This window comes from Schistocerca gregaria, chromosome 3, assembly GCF_023897955.1.
Source record: "Schistocerca gregaria isolate iqSchGreg1 chromosome 3, iqSchGreg1.2, whole genome shotgun sequence".
NCBI classification, from domain to species: Eukaryota; Metazoa; Arthropoda; class Insecta; order Orthoptera; family Acrididae; genus Schistocerca; species Schistocerca gregaria.
Genome location: NC_064922.1, coordinates 468,027,920 through 468,043,399, shown reverse-complemented (window position 1 = coordinate 468,043,399; position 15,480 = coordinate 468,027,920). Strand labels below are relative to the sequence as shown.

The window sequence follows — 15,480 nt, the reverse complement described above, 5'->3', positions numbered from 1 at the left end:
ACATGGTCATGTTGCAGGCATGTGACACAGTAAGGATCAAGGGAGTGAAGATGAAAGGGGAATCATGCTAGTAATGATATGGTCCTCAACCAGGTAAATGCACTGATGTAAGTGACTTTGTTATCAAAGTCTAGGTCCAGCACATGGGAATGAGCATCTCATCTCAGAAATGAGATAGATAATCAGCTGTTTCTAGGCTATGGTCATAGCAGCTATGAAAATGACTGGAGGACAGTGATAGCCCAAGTTGGTGATAATGTGTGAAAACTTCATCACAGAACGAGGAGGTCAGAGGCTTGTCCACTCTGTAAAGCAAGATAGGCAGCAGTCTGTGGTAGATCTGATGACGAAGTACACTGACTGTGTGTTCCCACATTGATCCCATGATATCCTTAGCCACATCTGCGGTAGTCACGGGATCATCACTATTGGATTGTGTATCAATGCAAACATTTTGCCTGATCAGATGAGTCATATTTCTTATTACTCTGGTCTGATGGTTGTGCCTGGATATGCCATCATTCGGGCAGATGACTGCTCGGGACATGCACCATGCCATAGATGAAGGCCAATGGGGCAACTTTATGCTGCAATGGATATTTTCCTGGGCTTCCAGGAGACCTGTGATAGTAATCAAAGGCACACTGACAGCAGTGGACTATGTTGTTTGTTGTTGTTGTGGTCTTCAGTCCTGAGACTGGTTGGATGCAGCTCTCCATGCTACTCTATCTAATGTAAGCTTCTTCATCTCCCAGTACCTACTGCAACCTACATTCTTCTGGATAAGTGGACTATATATATGAATAATCTCACGCTCCACTTTCATCCTTTCAAGCTTGTGTCTTCCTTGTCAGCAATGACATGTTCAAGCAGAATAAACTGTCTGTATCACAAGGTCAGAATCATGTTAAAGACATTGAGAAGCATGATAATGACTCATGTTGAAGTCTGCACCATCAAATTTGCCTGACCTGAACGTGGTGGAACACATCTGGAATGCTATCAAGTTCCAGTTCTGCATTCACAAACCACCATCCCATAATTTACAGGAATCGTATCGCCTGTGGATAAGCACCTGTAGCCACATAACTGCAGAAATGCCAAGGACACGTCAGATTCATGCTATACAGAACTGCTGCTGTATTGTGTTGCAAAGATGGTCCAACATGCTATTAAGCTTGTGGTAATAATGTATAAGCTCATCAATTTAGTTCTTCACTTGTTCCACATGTTTAAATATTCTTCATCATTATGCGATTGGTACAGTGTTGTGTTATTTATGGTCGACACCTGTTATCTGATGCCATAAACTGAAGGTAAGACTCAAGATTCCAGAAGTGAGATAAATTTGCATCTACAATTTTGAAAAGCGAGGCCAGGCTTGTGAAATATAGTGCATAACATTTGAACACTGATATTTCAGGAGCTTTGTAGTAGCATAAAGGAAGTATATAGTGAGAAATAATGCTATAAATTTTAGGGTTGCTTATGATGTACAAAATATAACCCATAATTTACTTACTGCAATTGGTGTCATTTTTTTCCTTCTTGGAATACATGTCATGCCCGACATACAATGTCCAGCACATCTTTTCACAGTTACTTTTGAAGGTAAATACTGAAAATATTTAGAAAAATGTCAAAAAATTGATAAAGATTTAAGCATATTTCATTTTATATCTGTTCTCATAAATGTAATTCAACTTACATATATAAATACTTGAAATATCTGTGTCACTTAATTTTTACATGGAGTATAGTGTACTGTTTACTTACAGTGTATGATTTATCTTCTGATAAAATATCAATAATTACATCCTTTGGTTTTCCACACATATTCTTTATGGTAACATCACTTAAGTCTTTCATATGAGTTTTAGTAGAACAGTGTGCTGCACCTAGAACACAATTATAAAATATGGTTGGTATGAAATTTTGGTTTGGAGAGAGCTAAAATTGAATGTATAGAGCAGATAAATCAAACATGTAACTAAAAATTCAAGTTACAGCCATCTTAATAACAGTCATGGGGATGCAGGAGAACATATACTATGTACATAGTAATGAACATATGAATGAACAAAAGATGTAAAAAATATGGTAGGTTTCAGAACCAGGGGTCACATCAGTTCATAAAAGAAGTGATTATATATATGCAATATGATATTCAATAATTAAGAATGCAGAGTTTAGGTATGTGATTGGAGGCAACAAAATAGCGTAGAGAGAATTCCATGGGCATGGAAGAAGAGGGAGTGAGTGGTGGTGCATGTGGAGTAGGAGAGAGGAAATGGCTAACATGGCTGATGGCACATGAAGCAGGCATGTTTGTTGCACCTAAAATTCGTCAAACTTTTCCACCCACTTACAGAGAAGGGTTTATCAAGCTGAGGGAGGAAAATCACTTAGCAATAAATGAATAGAAATGTATACCTGTTATTAGATGTAATAAACTGAAGGTAAGAATGCCAAGTGTAGTGACAGATAGCCAGCTCCTGCTGGTCACAATTTAATGACAGCATAACCATAGGAGAAAGCAGCAAGTAGATGTTTCACTGTTATGCCAACCTTTCTGACTCGAGTACACAGGTATGACAAACTGTTTGGAATCAGTGATATTATCAAGACATGGGATGCCTTCATCACTACAACAGGGAGACAATATGACACCTGGGGTGTCTGCACAACATGCTGGATCATGGTCTGTATTAATAGGTCTGTATAAATAGCCCTCTCCCAGGCCAGGATATCAACTCAGTGACTGCTGTAGACTGAGTTACTGCGTGTGTGTTCCTGAGAAGCATCATCACTCAATCACCATTCAATGGCACAGCCATCAACATCAGTTAGCAATAGTTCTATAGGATTGCTTGTCACATGGTCCTTTATGGAGCACCAATGGGCCCAAGGGCCAAATTGAGACTCTACTGGCAGATAACCTGCTTAGAGACTCTGCCAGACGACCACTGGGGAACGGAGTTTGCTTGCTGGATGACTTCAACTTCACTGCAAATCACTGTTATTCACTGGATACTCATGAAGTATGACTGGAGCACCAACACTGATTCAACATTAGCTGTCATCAAGCTGTCTGCCTAGTGAGAATGCTCTGCTCCTTAGACAATGTCCTGCTACAACAGTGGCCGGGATCCTGGCAATGTATGCCACTGATGACCTTGGATTCTGCAGACACTTTTCCCACTACACTTGTGCCCGAAGCATTGGTGTACACTGTATGAGACCAACAGATGCGTCTGTTGGCAATATCGGCAATGCTGAACTTGCTCCTACTCCCCACTGAGTGAATCTGCACAGTCAGGGTGAAGGAGCTGGAATAGCCATGGTGACAATCTGACACCTGCTCCCCCATCGTCTGAAGGGCTGACACTGCCTAACACAGATGACACTGTCACAGTTTAGTGTCAGAAAAGCTAGCGGGGGTAACACTAAAGCCATGAGACCTGGAGAAACTTTGTTTCTGGCACGCTATATCACATCATAGGGCATCACATCCTGGTGAGCCAACAGCAGTGTGTAATGTAATTATTATTGATTACTGAAACATTTAACAAGTACTGAGCGAGGTGGCCCAGTGGTTAGCACAGTGTACTTGCATTCAGGAGGACGATGTTTCAAACCTACATCTGGCCATCCTGATTTAGATATTCTGTGATTTCCCTAAATTTCTTCAGGCAAATGCTGGGATGGTTCCTTTAACAGGGCATGGCTGACTTCCTTCCCCATTCTTCCCTAATCCTATGGGATCAATGACCTTGCTGTTTGGTTCCCCCCCCCCCCCCCCCCCCCCCCCGCCAAAAAAAAAAAAAAAAAAAAAAAATTTAACAAGTAACAGAAAGAATGTGCAAGATATATGAGCTGCTTTTGTTTGTGGTATGATATAATAGTAATAGAGAGATTTCAGAACCAGTTTTGAAACTGTAAGACATTTCCAGGGGCACATGTGGACTCTGGCCTCAATTTATTGGTTATGTACCGTAGATTAAAACTAAAGAAATTGCAAAAAGAGAGTAAATGAAAGAGATGGGTCCTGGATAAGTTAAAAGAACCAGAAGCTGTTGGGAGTTCCAGAGGGAGATTTATGCAACAGCTAACTAGAATAAGGGGAAGGAATACAGTAGAAGATGAATGGGTAGCTTTTAGAGGTTAAATGGTGAAGGCAGAAGATGATCATGTAGGCAAAGAGACAAGACCTAATAGAAATCCTTGGATAATTCAGGAGATACAGAATTTAATTAATGACAGGAGAAAACATAAAAATGCAGTAAATGAAGCAGGTGAAAGGGAATACAAACGTTTAAAAAATGAGATGAACAGGAAGTGGAAAATTGCTAAGCAGGAATGGCTGGAGGAAAGATATAGGATTTAGAAGCAGATTTCACTAGGGGCAAGATGGATAGCAACTACAGGAAAATTAAAGAGGCACTGGGAGAAAAGAGAACCACCTGTGCGAATATCAAGAACTCAAATGGAAAATCAGTCATAAATGAAGAAGGGAAAGTTGAAAGTTGGAACGAGTATATAGTGGCTCTATACAAGGGAGATGTACTTGAGGGCAATATTACAGAAGTGGAAGAGGATGTAGAACAAGATGAGGTGGCAGATATGATATTGCAAGAAGAATCTGGCAGAGCACTGAAAGACTTATAGTCAAAAAATTGCCTTGGAAGTAGATGACATTCTGCCCAATCTACTGACAGCCTTGGGAAAGCAAGCCATTACAAAACTGTCACATCGGGTGTGCAGTATGTATGAGACAGGTGAAATACCCTCCGATTTCAAGAAGAATACAATAATTCAAATTCCAAAGAAAGCGGGTGCTGACAGGATGAACATTACAACTATCAGTTTAAAAATTCCTCTTTTGTCTTCAATCTCCCCTCAACTATCAATTTAAGAATAATGATACCTTTCATTTCACATCATGTGCCTTAAGTAAGCTTGTTTCTTATGTTGCAATAGCAGTTAGCAGTCTCCTTTTACTATTCTCAAGATTTCTTCATTTGTTTTCGTTGCTGTACATGGAATTTTAAGAATTCTTCAATATAATCACATCTTGAATGCTTCCAACTTGTTCACGGTGTTCACTTTCAAAGTTCAACTTTTCACACCATACAAAACCACTGACCACCCATAAATAGTTAAAAAGCTATGGTTGCAAAATAATAACTCAAATTCTTTAAGGAATAATGGAAAAACTGGTAGAAGGTGACCTTGGGGAAAATCAGTCTGGATTCTGGAGAAATGTAGGAGCACATGAGGCAATTATGACCCTACAACTTATCTTAAAAGATAGGTTAAGAAAAAGTGAACACAAGTTTACAGCTTTTGTAGACACAGAGAAAGCTTTTGACAGTGTTGACTGGAATACACTCTTTGGAATTCTGTAGGTAGGAGGAGTAAAATTAAGGGAGTGAAAGGCTCTTTACAGCTTGTACAGAAATCACTTAGCAATTTTAAGAGTCGAGAGACATGAAAATAAAGCAATGGTTGAAAAGGGAATGATACAGTGTTGCAGCCTACACCCAGTGTCATTCAATCTGTACATTGCAGCAAAGGAAACCAAAGAGAAATTTGTAGTAGAAATTAAAATTCATGGAGAAGAAATAAAAATGTTGAGGTTTGCTGATGACATTGCACTTCTCTCAGAGGCAGCAAAGGACTTGTAAGTGCCATTGCATTGAGGAATCATGCATTGCTCTCTTGCCAGACAAATGCATTTCACTCAGTATGTGTTTATCTACAGCTCTGTGCTTTGTTTGACACCTGTCATGCAGTAATCTTGGTTTCTTTAGAAGTATCAACTTCAGTGAAACAAGGATAATGGAATGTAGCTGAATTAAATCTGGTGAGGCTGAGTGAATTAGATTAGGATTTTTGTTAGCTGTGCAGCAAAGTGACTGATGATGGCCAAAATATAGAGGATATAAAATGTAAAGTGGCAATGGCAAAAAAACATTTCTGAAGTAGAGAAATTTGTAAACACTGAATATAGATTTAAATATTAGGCAATTCTTTTCTGGAAGTGTGTGAAGTGTAGTCATGCAAGGAAGTGAAGCATGGACAATAAACAGTTTAGAGAAGAAGAGAGTGGAAGCTTTTTTAATCTGGTGCTACAGAAGAATGCTGAAGATTAGATGGGTAGATTGTATAACTAGTGAGGAAGTACTGAATAGAATTTAGGGATGAAAGGAATTTGTGGCACATCCTGACTAGAAGAAGGGATCAGTTGATATGATGTGCTCTGAGACATCAAGAGACTGACAGAGAAGGTTGGCGCTCACAATTTGCAGCATTGTCCCCTTTACTTCTGAGTTGAGTGGAAGCACCAGACCAGAGACTGCAAAACATCTGTGACAAGCTAGGCTGCAAATTTCTGGACTTGCACCATAGGGTTGAGAACTGTAGGGTCCACCTAAATAGGCCAGGTGTGCACTACACATCTGAGGGTGCTAATCAGGTAGCTGACTGTGTGTGGAGTGCACACATGCGTTATTTAGCTTAGGCAGCTCTCCATCCAACCCACATAATGATAGGTTAGCAAATGCAGAAGTATCAGTGTAAGTTGAAAAGAAATGCCTCTCATTGGTGAGAATATAAAAAAACTTAACAGTAAACTGCTGAAGCATTCACAATAAAGCACCAGACTTTGATGTGCTCATGGAAAGCAGTGAAGCTCATATAATACTAGGTACAGAAAGCTGGTGGAAACCTGAAATTGATGGCAGTGAGATTTTTGGGGAAAATTTAAGTGTATATAAAAAGGCTAAGCAAATGGGAATTGTGTATTTGCTGCTGTAGACAATAACCTCATATCCCCTGAGGTAGAAATTGAAGCTGCATGTGAGATTGTTTGGGCAAGACTCAGTATCAGGTCTGGCCTAAAATGATATCTGGATCCTCGTTCTGCCCACCAGACTCATCTCCTGATGTAACCCACAACTTTAGAGAAAACATCAGTTCACTTGTATTTAAGTTACTCAATCATACTGTATCATCAGTGGAGAGTTTGATCATCAAACAATTAATTAGGAATATTACAGTTTTGTTAGTGGAGAGTGTGATACAACATCCTGTGAAATTTTACTAATTGCCTTCTCTGAATATTACCTAGAAGAGATAGGAACCCCACTCATGATGGAAATATACTAGATCTAATGGCAACAAATAGACCCAACCTCTTTCAGGATGTCCACATTAAAAATGATGTTAGTACCCATGATGCAGTTGGGGCAACAATGATTACAAAGTACCAACAATGATTACAAAGTACAACTAAAACAAGCAGAAAAATCTATATGTTCAGTAAACTAGTTAAAAATTCAGTAGGGTCATATCCCAATGAGGAACTTGAAAGTTTAAGCACAGGGTAGGACCATGCAGAGGAACTTTGGTTCAGGCATAAAACAGTAGTTGACTATGCATTAGACTGCTATGTACTCAGTAGAACAGTTTGTAATGGGAGGGAACCTCCATGTTTGACAATCACTGTGAAGATACTTCTAAAGAAACCAAGATTACTGCATGATAGGTGTCAAACAAAGCACAGAGCTATAGATAAACACATACTGAGTGAAATTCATTTGGCTGACAGGAGAGCAATGCAAGATTCTTCCAATGGAAAGATGAATGAAATAAGTATTAGTGCCAGTGGTGTTGAGGAACAAGTGAAATCATTAAAATTGCACAAAGCTCCAGGGACCGATGGAATCCCTGTCAGATTCTATACTGGATTTGCAGCTGAGTTAGGTCCCCTTCTAATTGCAATGTATCATAGATCCCTTGACCAAAAAACCTGCCCAGCTCTTGGAAAAATGAAGAGGCGATACCTGTCTACAGAAAGGGTAGTAGAAGTGATCCACAAAACTACCATCCAATATCCTTGACATCAATTTGTTGTAGAATCTTATAACCTATTCTGAGCCCAAACAGCCGGCCAGAGTGGCCGAGCGGTTCTAGGCGCTACAGTCTGCAACCGCGCGACAGCTACGGTCGCAGGTTCGAATCCTGCCTCGGGCATGGATGTGTGTGATGTCCTTAGGTTAGTTAGGTTTAAGTAGTTCTACGTTCTAGGGGACTGATGACCTCAGAAGTTAAGTCCCATAGTGCTCAGAGCCATTTTTTTTTTTTTTTTTTTTTTTAGCCCAAACATGACGTATCTTGAACAGAATAACCACCTCAATGCCAACCAGCATGGATTTCAGAAACATCGCTCATGCGAAACCCAACCTGCAATTTTCTCACATGTCATACTGAAAACAGCCATTTTGCACTTCCTGTCGATCTCATTTTTGAGACATCTGTATTCCTTTTTGCCTGCTTCATTTACTGCATTTTTACATTTTCTCCTTTCATTTATTAAATTCAATATTTCTTCTGTTACCCAAGGCTTTCTACTAGCCCTCGTCTTTTTACTTACTTGATCCTCTGCTGCCTTCACTACTATATCCCTCAGAGCTACCCATTCTTCTTCTACTGTATTTCTTTCCCCCATTCCTGTCAATTGTTCCCTTATGCTCTCCCTGAAACTCTGTACAACCTCTGGTTTAGTCACTTTATCTAGGTCCCATCTCCTTAAATTCCCACATGTTTTGCAGTTTCTTCAGTTTTAACCTACAGTTCATAACCAATAGATTGTGGTCAGAGTCCACATCTGCCCCTGGAAATGTCTTACAGTTTAAAACCTGGTTCCTAAATCTCTGTCTTACCATTATATAATCTATCTGATATCTTCTAGATCCAGGGTTCTTCAATGTATACAACCTTCTTTCATGATTCTTGAACCAAGTATTAGCTATGATTAAGTTATGCTCTGCGCAAAATTCTTCCAGTTGGCATCCTCTTTCATTTGTTAGCCCCAATCCATATTCATCTACTATGTATCCTTCTCTCCCTTTTCCTACAAACGAATTCCAGTCACCCATGACTATTAAAGTTTCATCTCCCTTCACTACAGGAATAATTTCTTTTATCTCATCATACATTTCATCAATTTCTTCGTCATCTGCAGAGCTAGTTGGCATATAAACTTGTACTACTGTAGTAGGTGTGGGCTTTGTGTCTATCTTGGCCACAATAATGCGTTCACTATGCTGTTTGTAGTAGCTTACCCGTACTCCTATTTTTTTTATTCATTATTAAACCTACACCTGCATTACCCCTATTTGATTTTGTATTTATAACCCTGTATTCACCTGACCAAAAGTCTTGTTCCTCCTGCCACCAAACTTCAGTAATTCCCATTATATCTAACTTCAACCTATCCAATTCCCTTTTTAAATTTTTTAACCTACCTGCCCGATTAAGGGATCTTACATTCCACGCTCCGATCCGTAGAACGCCAGTTTTCTTTCTCCTTATAATGATGTCCTCTTGAGTAGTCCCCACCCAGAGATCCAAATGGGGGACTATTTTACCTCTGGAATATTTTACCCAAGAGGACGCCATCATCATTTAACCATACAGTAAAGCTGCATGCCCTCAGGAAAAATTACGGCTGTAGTTTCCCCTTGCTTTCAGCCATTCGCAGTACCAAAACAGCAAGGCCATTTTGGTTAGTATTACAAGGCCAGATTAGGCTATCATGCAGACTGTTGCCCCTGCGACTACTGAAAAGGCTGCTGCCCCTCTTCAGGAACCCACGTTTCTCTGGCCTCTCAACAGATACCCCTCTATTGTGGTTGCACCTATGGTACGGCTATCTGTATCGTTGAGGCACGCAAACCTTCCCACCAACGGCAAGGTCCATGGTTCATGGAGAGGAGATGTAAAATATCCCAAGAAATTCTCTAAATGAAGTTTCAGGAACCAGCTTCAAATGATTACTCTAGGAATATGCTACAACCCCTAATGTATCACTCGCATAGGTACCAGGAGGATAAGATTATAATAATTACTGCACATACATTGGCATTCAAACAATCATTCATCCCATACTCCATACATGAATGGAACAGGAAGGAACCCATATAAATGGTACAGTGGGATGTACACTCTTCCATGCACCTCGTGGTGGTTTGCAGAGTATAGATGTTGATCAGAAATATGGTGAGTCCTATAGTAAGTGATGCATGAATTATGAGTTTGCAGTCAGTACCAGACAGTCTGTCAGGAACATCATTACATGGCTGTACAGGTGTTATGTTTGGTTTGATTTTAAACACTTTGTGTTTGTTAGAAAATTCCAGAACTATTGAGATAATGGGAATACTCTACACCTGAAGACCTTCATTTCTCAGTTTGTCCTCTCACTTCCTTCATAGTGGCCACTCGTGTGCAAACTAGAATTTGTATGTTGGTACCTTGAGGTAAGTGTTGCAGAAATAAGGTATACAACTTTGACAATGTGCTCACTGTACAAAGAGTTTAGGGATGCATCCTTGGTGAACTGCTGGTCAACCAAGAAGAAGGGATTCATCAAACATGAAATCATCTGATCACCTCAAGATTTAAAAGTACTGTCAAATTCTTTGAGGATCTGGTCAAAAAGAACCAGTTCCTTGATCTGTGTAGTGGTGCTTCTGCCATACGAAGCTCCCACCATGCCATCAACAAATACTGATTGGCATATGTGGCAATGATATTGAATCCTTTAAAATATTCTGCAAGAATTCTGATTCATGCTAAGTGAAAGAGCATGACTGAAAGAAGATGCAGACCTGATCACCAATACAACACTTGACAGAAGAGAAACAATTCCAAAGAAGAGCCCATCTAAGCTTAACAACAGTCATGAATAGGGAAATCTGTGGGCATTCACCACATCAGTCACCCAAAACCCTTCATTGGCTAAGATAGTATTAGACCATAGGAATTCATAGCATAGATTACAGTTATGTTAAGCAGGAAATTTTTTGATATTTTTCCTTCCAATCTCTATTACAAATCTTGTGTTTGTGAATATTGACATATGTTTACAACCCACTTAAATAGATGTTGTGTGGTAGCAACCAGTAAAATGTAGGGTTCTAATTAATGTGTCTACTTGTTAGAATGTACCAGGAAGGAATGCCAGCCATTGCTATAAAGAATGATGCAGAAGACATGCTAGCTTACTTGGTATTACAGCAACTGTAAAGCATCTATCATTGAGCTGGATGCAACAATGGGGTGAACCATCTGATTGCTGTAGGTACTACTGATGAAGATTTTTTGTCTACAGCGAGCAGATTTTCATTTTGTTTTCATGTGATGTGGATATCTGTGTAGTGCATTTTCAGGGTGTTCAGTTCTGATATAGGAAAGATCCATGCCACCACTGCATGGACCCATGCCTTGAGAATCGAAATTTTGTTTTGTGTAGTGTGATGGCAAGGAGCATTGGCATTTATCATATATAATAGAAATGAGTTTTACTTCTATTGTAGGAGGAGAGAGTATGCAGTATTGTAAGTAAGAAGAAATGATACACCAATGTCCATATCTGCTTTAATCCAGGAACAGTTGACCCTTTTGCACAGCAGCTTAGATTAAGAAATTTCCTAATGAGATTTTTGACACATGTTCTATTTAGGTTTCTCCACAATAACATCTGAACCAAAGACAAAGCACCAACAAGGTAGAAGAAGAAGATGTGTATTTTTCTGTCTTTAACCACATAACTTTCATTTACAGGACCAAGCTACAATTTTAATTTTACTGGTAATTATTCAAAATATGTGAATTTTTGGATATGTACATGTCTTAGGCAGCCATGACTTAGTTAAGGACATAGCTGTAGAATTAGTAATAGTGATTTTGTTTATGTTAGTTCTAGTGTCTCACATCATGTTGTTGTCTAGTTGTGGAGAATCTAAATGAATAGCTGTAGTATTGTGCAGGTCCAGCCAGACAGCACTGCAACAAGAGCAGTAGTCTGAAATGTGCCCTAATCCAGGTTTTACATGGTGGCAGTGACCAGACAATGGATGGAGCCCAGGTGTGTGCTAACGCCATGCTGGCGTAAATACAAGTGGCAGAAGGGACAGTGCCTTTGGTGGCTGATTAATCAAGGCTACCTGGCAAACTGCTTACTTTCAAGGGCAGTAAATCTCAATTTCTGGTATTGAGGCACAATGCTGGGATCATGCCATTGTCTTTCTCCGTTTGGAGAGTTTCATAATATCCAGGTTGCAGCTCTGCAGATTTGGGCTTTCCAGGGAATCTGCATATTTTTCCTTATGAGACCCCTGCAATACTTACTTCCAATGACAGTGCCTTAGATGGGGTACACGGATGTGGACCCCATTCTACTTAATTTCATATGCTATTGCTCATGAGTTCTCAGCAGTTCTCTGTCTCAGTACAGACATGTTAACTCCACAGATATTGCTGGACTGGGTGAGACCCAGTGTGCTGAGAGGACAGGGACCAGATGATAATCCTATTGTCTGTGCCAGCTGCCACAATTGATGGACGCAGTTGCGCAACTGCTACTGCTGTACATGATAGTGCTGTCCTAGGATGTGCTGCCCATGACTGTTCAGCCCTTTGCACCTAATTCAACAGCAGTGGAGATGATAAGCCTCCTTACTCCAACACCACATACAGCAGTGCACAGCCCTCTGATTCACCACACTGTGAAAAGAAACACCAACCTAAGTGTAGTGAACCATACTCTTTTGTGTGACCATGTGACAATGCCATGCACCTCTAATGTATTTGATATACTAAACAAAAGTCTCAATGTACATTACAACTTTTGTTGTTTTCTTTACAATAGACTCTGCACAACTGCACAATGTCTCTGTTAACAAGAGAAGTAAAATCATTTTAGATATATTATTCATAAATGTGCACATTAGGACATGGAAATTCTCATGTCTGTAACAAGAATCTTGCCAAAGTCAACTCTAACCAGCTGCCATGATAGATAAAATGTGCCCATTTCATATCTACTTGTACTTTATAAACCAACAACTTACTTTAGTATCGTGTTGTTTGCTGTCTCTTTTGAAGTAACATAAGATGTCTTTACAATACTAGTTTAATACTGTCTTATTTACCTAAATTATATATGTGCATAACATCAGTCAACCTAATAGCCACACTTGTGATATTTCAGTGGTACATGCTAGATAATTTGCATGTCATTTACGTGCCCAAAACTTTACTCTCCATGGTGTAACTTGTATCACATTTTCTCAGTAATGCACTTAATACAAACCTGTTTTGTTCCCCTCTTACTTCATTTTCCAAGACTTGTTGTTCATCATGTTTGTAGTAACCAATTTAATGGTCAACTCATCCTTTGTACCTATCATTCCAGTGCATGAGATTATATGCATCACATCTTTGAGTAATCAATAGGTCTTACAGATTATCAGAAAGTTTGTCCATTGCTCTTCTACTTGAAAGAAGCAGAAATTGTAACTTAATTAAACAAGAATAGCTTGGACTGTAAAGCTGTAGGAACAGAACTTATGCCACTTTTGCAAAACAGTAAACAGTGAGGGCAGAGTCCTAGCTGATTAACTCTGTATTGAATTGTAACTCTAATCAATTAGTAATTGACTAGCAGCATTTCCTTGTTCTGTTGGTATTGTTGTACTTGTTAGGTCTGCTGGTGCAAGATACTGTGTACCATCAACATTAGACCGGTTTACACTTATTCCAATTGAGTGCAGGAGAGGGCTATTCTGTAGTTGAAAGTGGAGTGTTTATTCTCCTTCCATCCCTGTTATACCATTCCATGCTACATGTCTTAGTGTTTTATGTGGGTGCCACAACCAGTCATGGATGGCTACAAGCCTTCAGGCTTACCTCCTTCCATTTATACAGGTGTGCATACTATTAAACTGTCAGTTTAAACTTGTATAAGCCTACTTCTGGAAATATCAGTTGGGATTTCAGAAAAATGTAGGAACAAGTGAGGCAGTTCTGACCCTACAACTTCTCTTAGAGGATAGGTCAGAAAAAGCTTTTGACAATGTTGACTGAAATACTCTCTTTGAAACGCTGAAGGTAGTAGAGATAAAACACAGGGAGTGAAAGGCTATTTACAACTTGTACAAAAACAAGATAGCAGTTACAACAGTCAAGGAGAATGAAATAGAAGCACTGACTGAGAAGGAAGTGAGACAGGTTTGTAGTCTATCCCTGATGTTGTTCGGTCTGTACATTGGGCGATCTGTAAAGAGACCAAGGAAAAATTTGGAGAAGGAATTCAATTTCAGAAAGAAGAAATAAAAACTTTGACATTTGCCAATGAAATTGTAAATCTGTTTGAGACAGCAAAGGACTTGGCCAAGTAATTGAATGGAATGTACATTGTCTTGGAAGGAGGATATGAGATGAACATCAACAAAAGCTAAATAAGGGTAATGGAATTTAACTGAATTAAATCTGATGATGCTGACAGAATTAGATTAGGAACTGAAATGCTAAAAGTAACACAAGAGTTTTGATGTTTAGGCAGTAAAATAATTTATGAAAGCTAAAGTAGAAAGGATGTAAAATGTAGAATGGCAATGGCAAGAAAACTATTTCTTAAGAATAGAACTTTGTTAATATCAGATATAGATTTAAGTGTGAAGAGCTCTTTTCTGAAAGTATTTGTGTGGACTGTAGCTTTATACAGAAGTGAAACATGGGCAATAAACAGTTCAGACAAAAGGAATATGGCAGATTTTTGAAATGTGGTGTTACAGAACAAGGCTGAAGATTAGATGGATATGTCATATATCTAACAAGGAGGTACTGAATAGAATTACAGAGAAAAGAAATTTGTGTGTAAGTTGACTAAATACAGGGATTGGTGGTGATGATCGGTTTGTGAGGCATTCAACTGTGCAGTCAACAGCACTCTTACAAAGTCCCAATTTTTTCACAGTCCATTTTTTCACAGTCCAATTTAGCCACTGTCTGTATGATGATGATGAGAACAACACAAACTCCCAGTCACCGGGCTGAGAAAATCCCCAAACTGGCCGGGAATTGTATCCGGTACCCCGTGATCAAGAGGCAGCAACACTAGCCACTAGACTATGAACTGTCCACTGTGGACAAACAGTAGATACTGTTATTCTGAAGTAGGTTGGATTATCCTGACTGAAACCTAGGTAAATTCTAGGTAAACGGTGCAACTGAGACTGTTCATAATTAAAATTAAATACAGGGATTGGTTAATGGGGCACGTTGTGAGACATTAAGGGATGATTGATTTAATGTTGAATGGGTGGAGGGAGGGATAGGAGGGAGGGATAAAAACTGTAGTATTCAGAAATTTAGAGGCTTACACAGGTTAGAGTATCAAGGAGAGCTGCATCAAACCATTCGTAAGACTGAAAAACACAACAACAATAACATCCAAAATTTGTAGAAAGGCATATCAAGTAATTTGTTTACTAATAATATGAATGTTAATTTTCAATAAATTGTACCACACTTTTATTGTGTGCCATGTGTGGTGGAAGAGCAATTCCAGTTGGTTGTAGGCAGTTGGCTGTTAATTTTTCTGTAAATAAATTCTAAAGTAATTGTTGT

The 15,480-nt window shown here is 39.2% G+C and overlaps 1 protein-coding gene across 1 annotated transcript in view; it reads right to left on the bottom strand.

Moving 5' to 3' along the window:
* Nucleotides 1-15,480, bottom strand: part of LOC126353894 (vascular endothelial growth factor A-A-like) — a 69,615-nt gene that overhangs the window by 38,172 nt on the left and 15,963 nt on the right. Inside the window, exons 3-4 of the mRNA XM_050003117.1 lie at nucleotides 1,777-1,898; nucleotides 1,523-1,618 (exon numbers count right to left, since the gene is read on the bottom strand). Of these exons, the coding sequence (XP_049859074.1) occupies nucleotides 1,523-1,618; nucleotides 1,777-1,898 (218 nt within the window). The remainder of the gene's footprint in view (nucleotides 1-1,522; nucleotides 1,619-1,776; nucleotides 1,899-15,480) is intronic.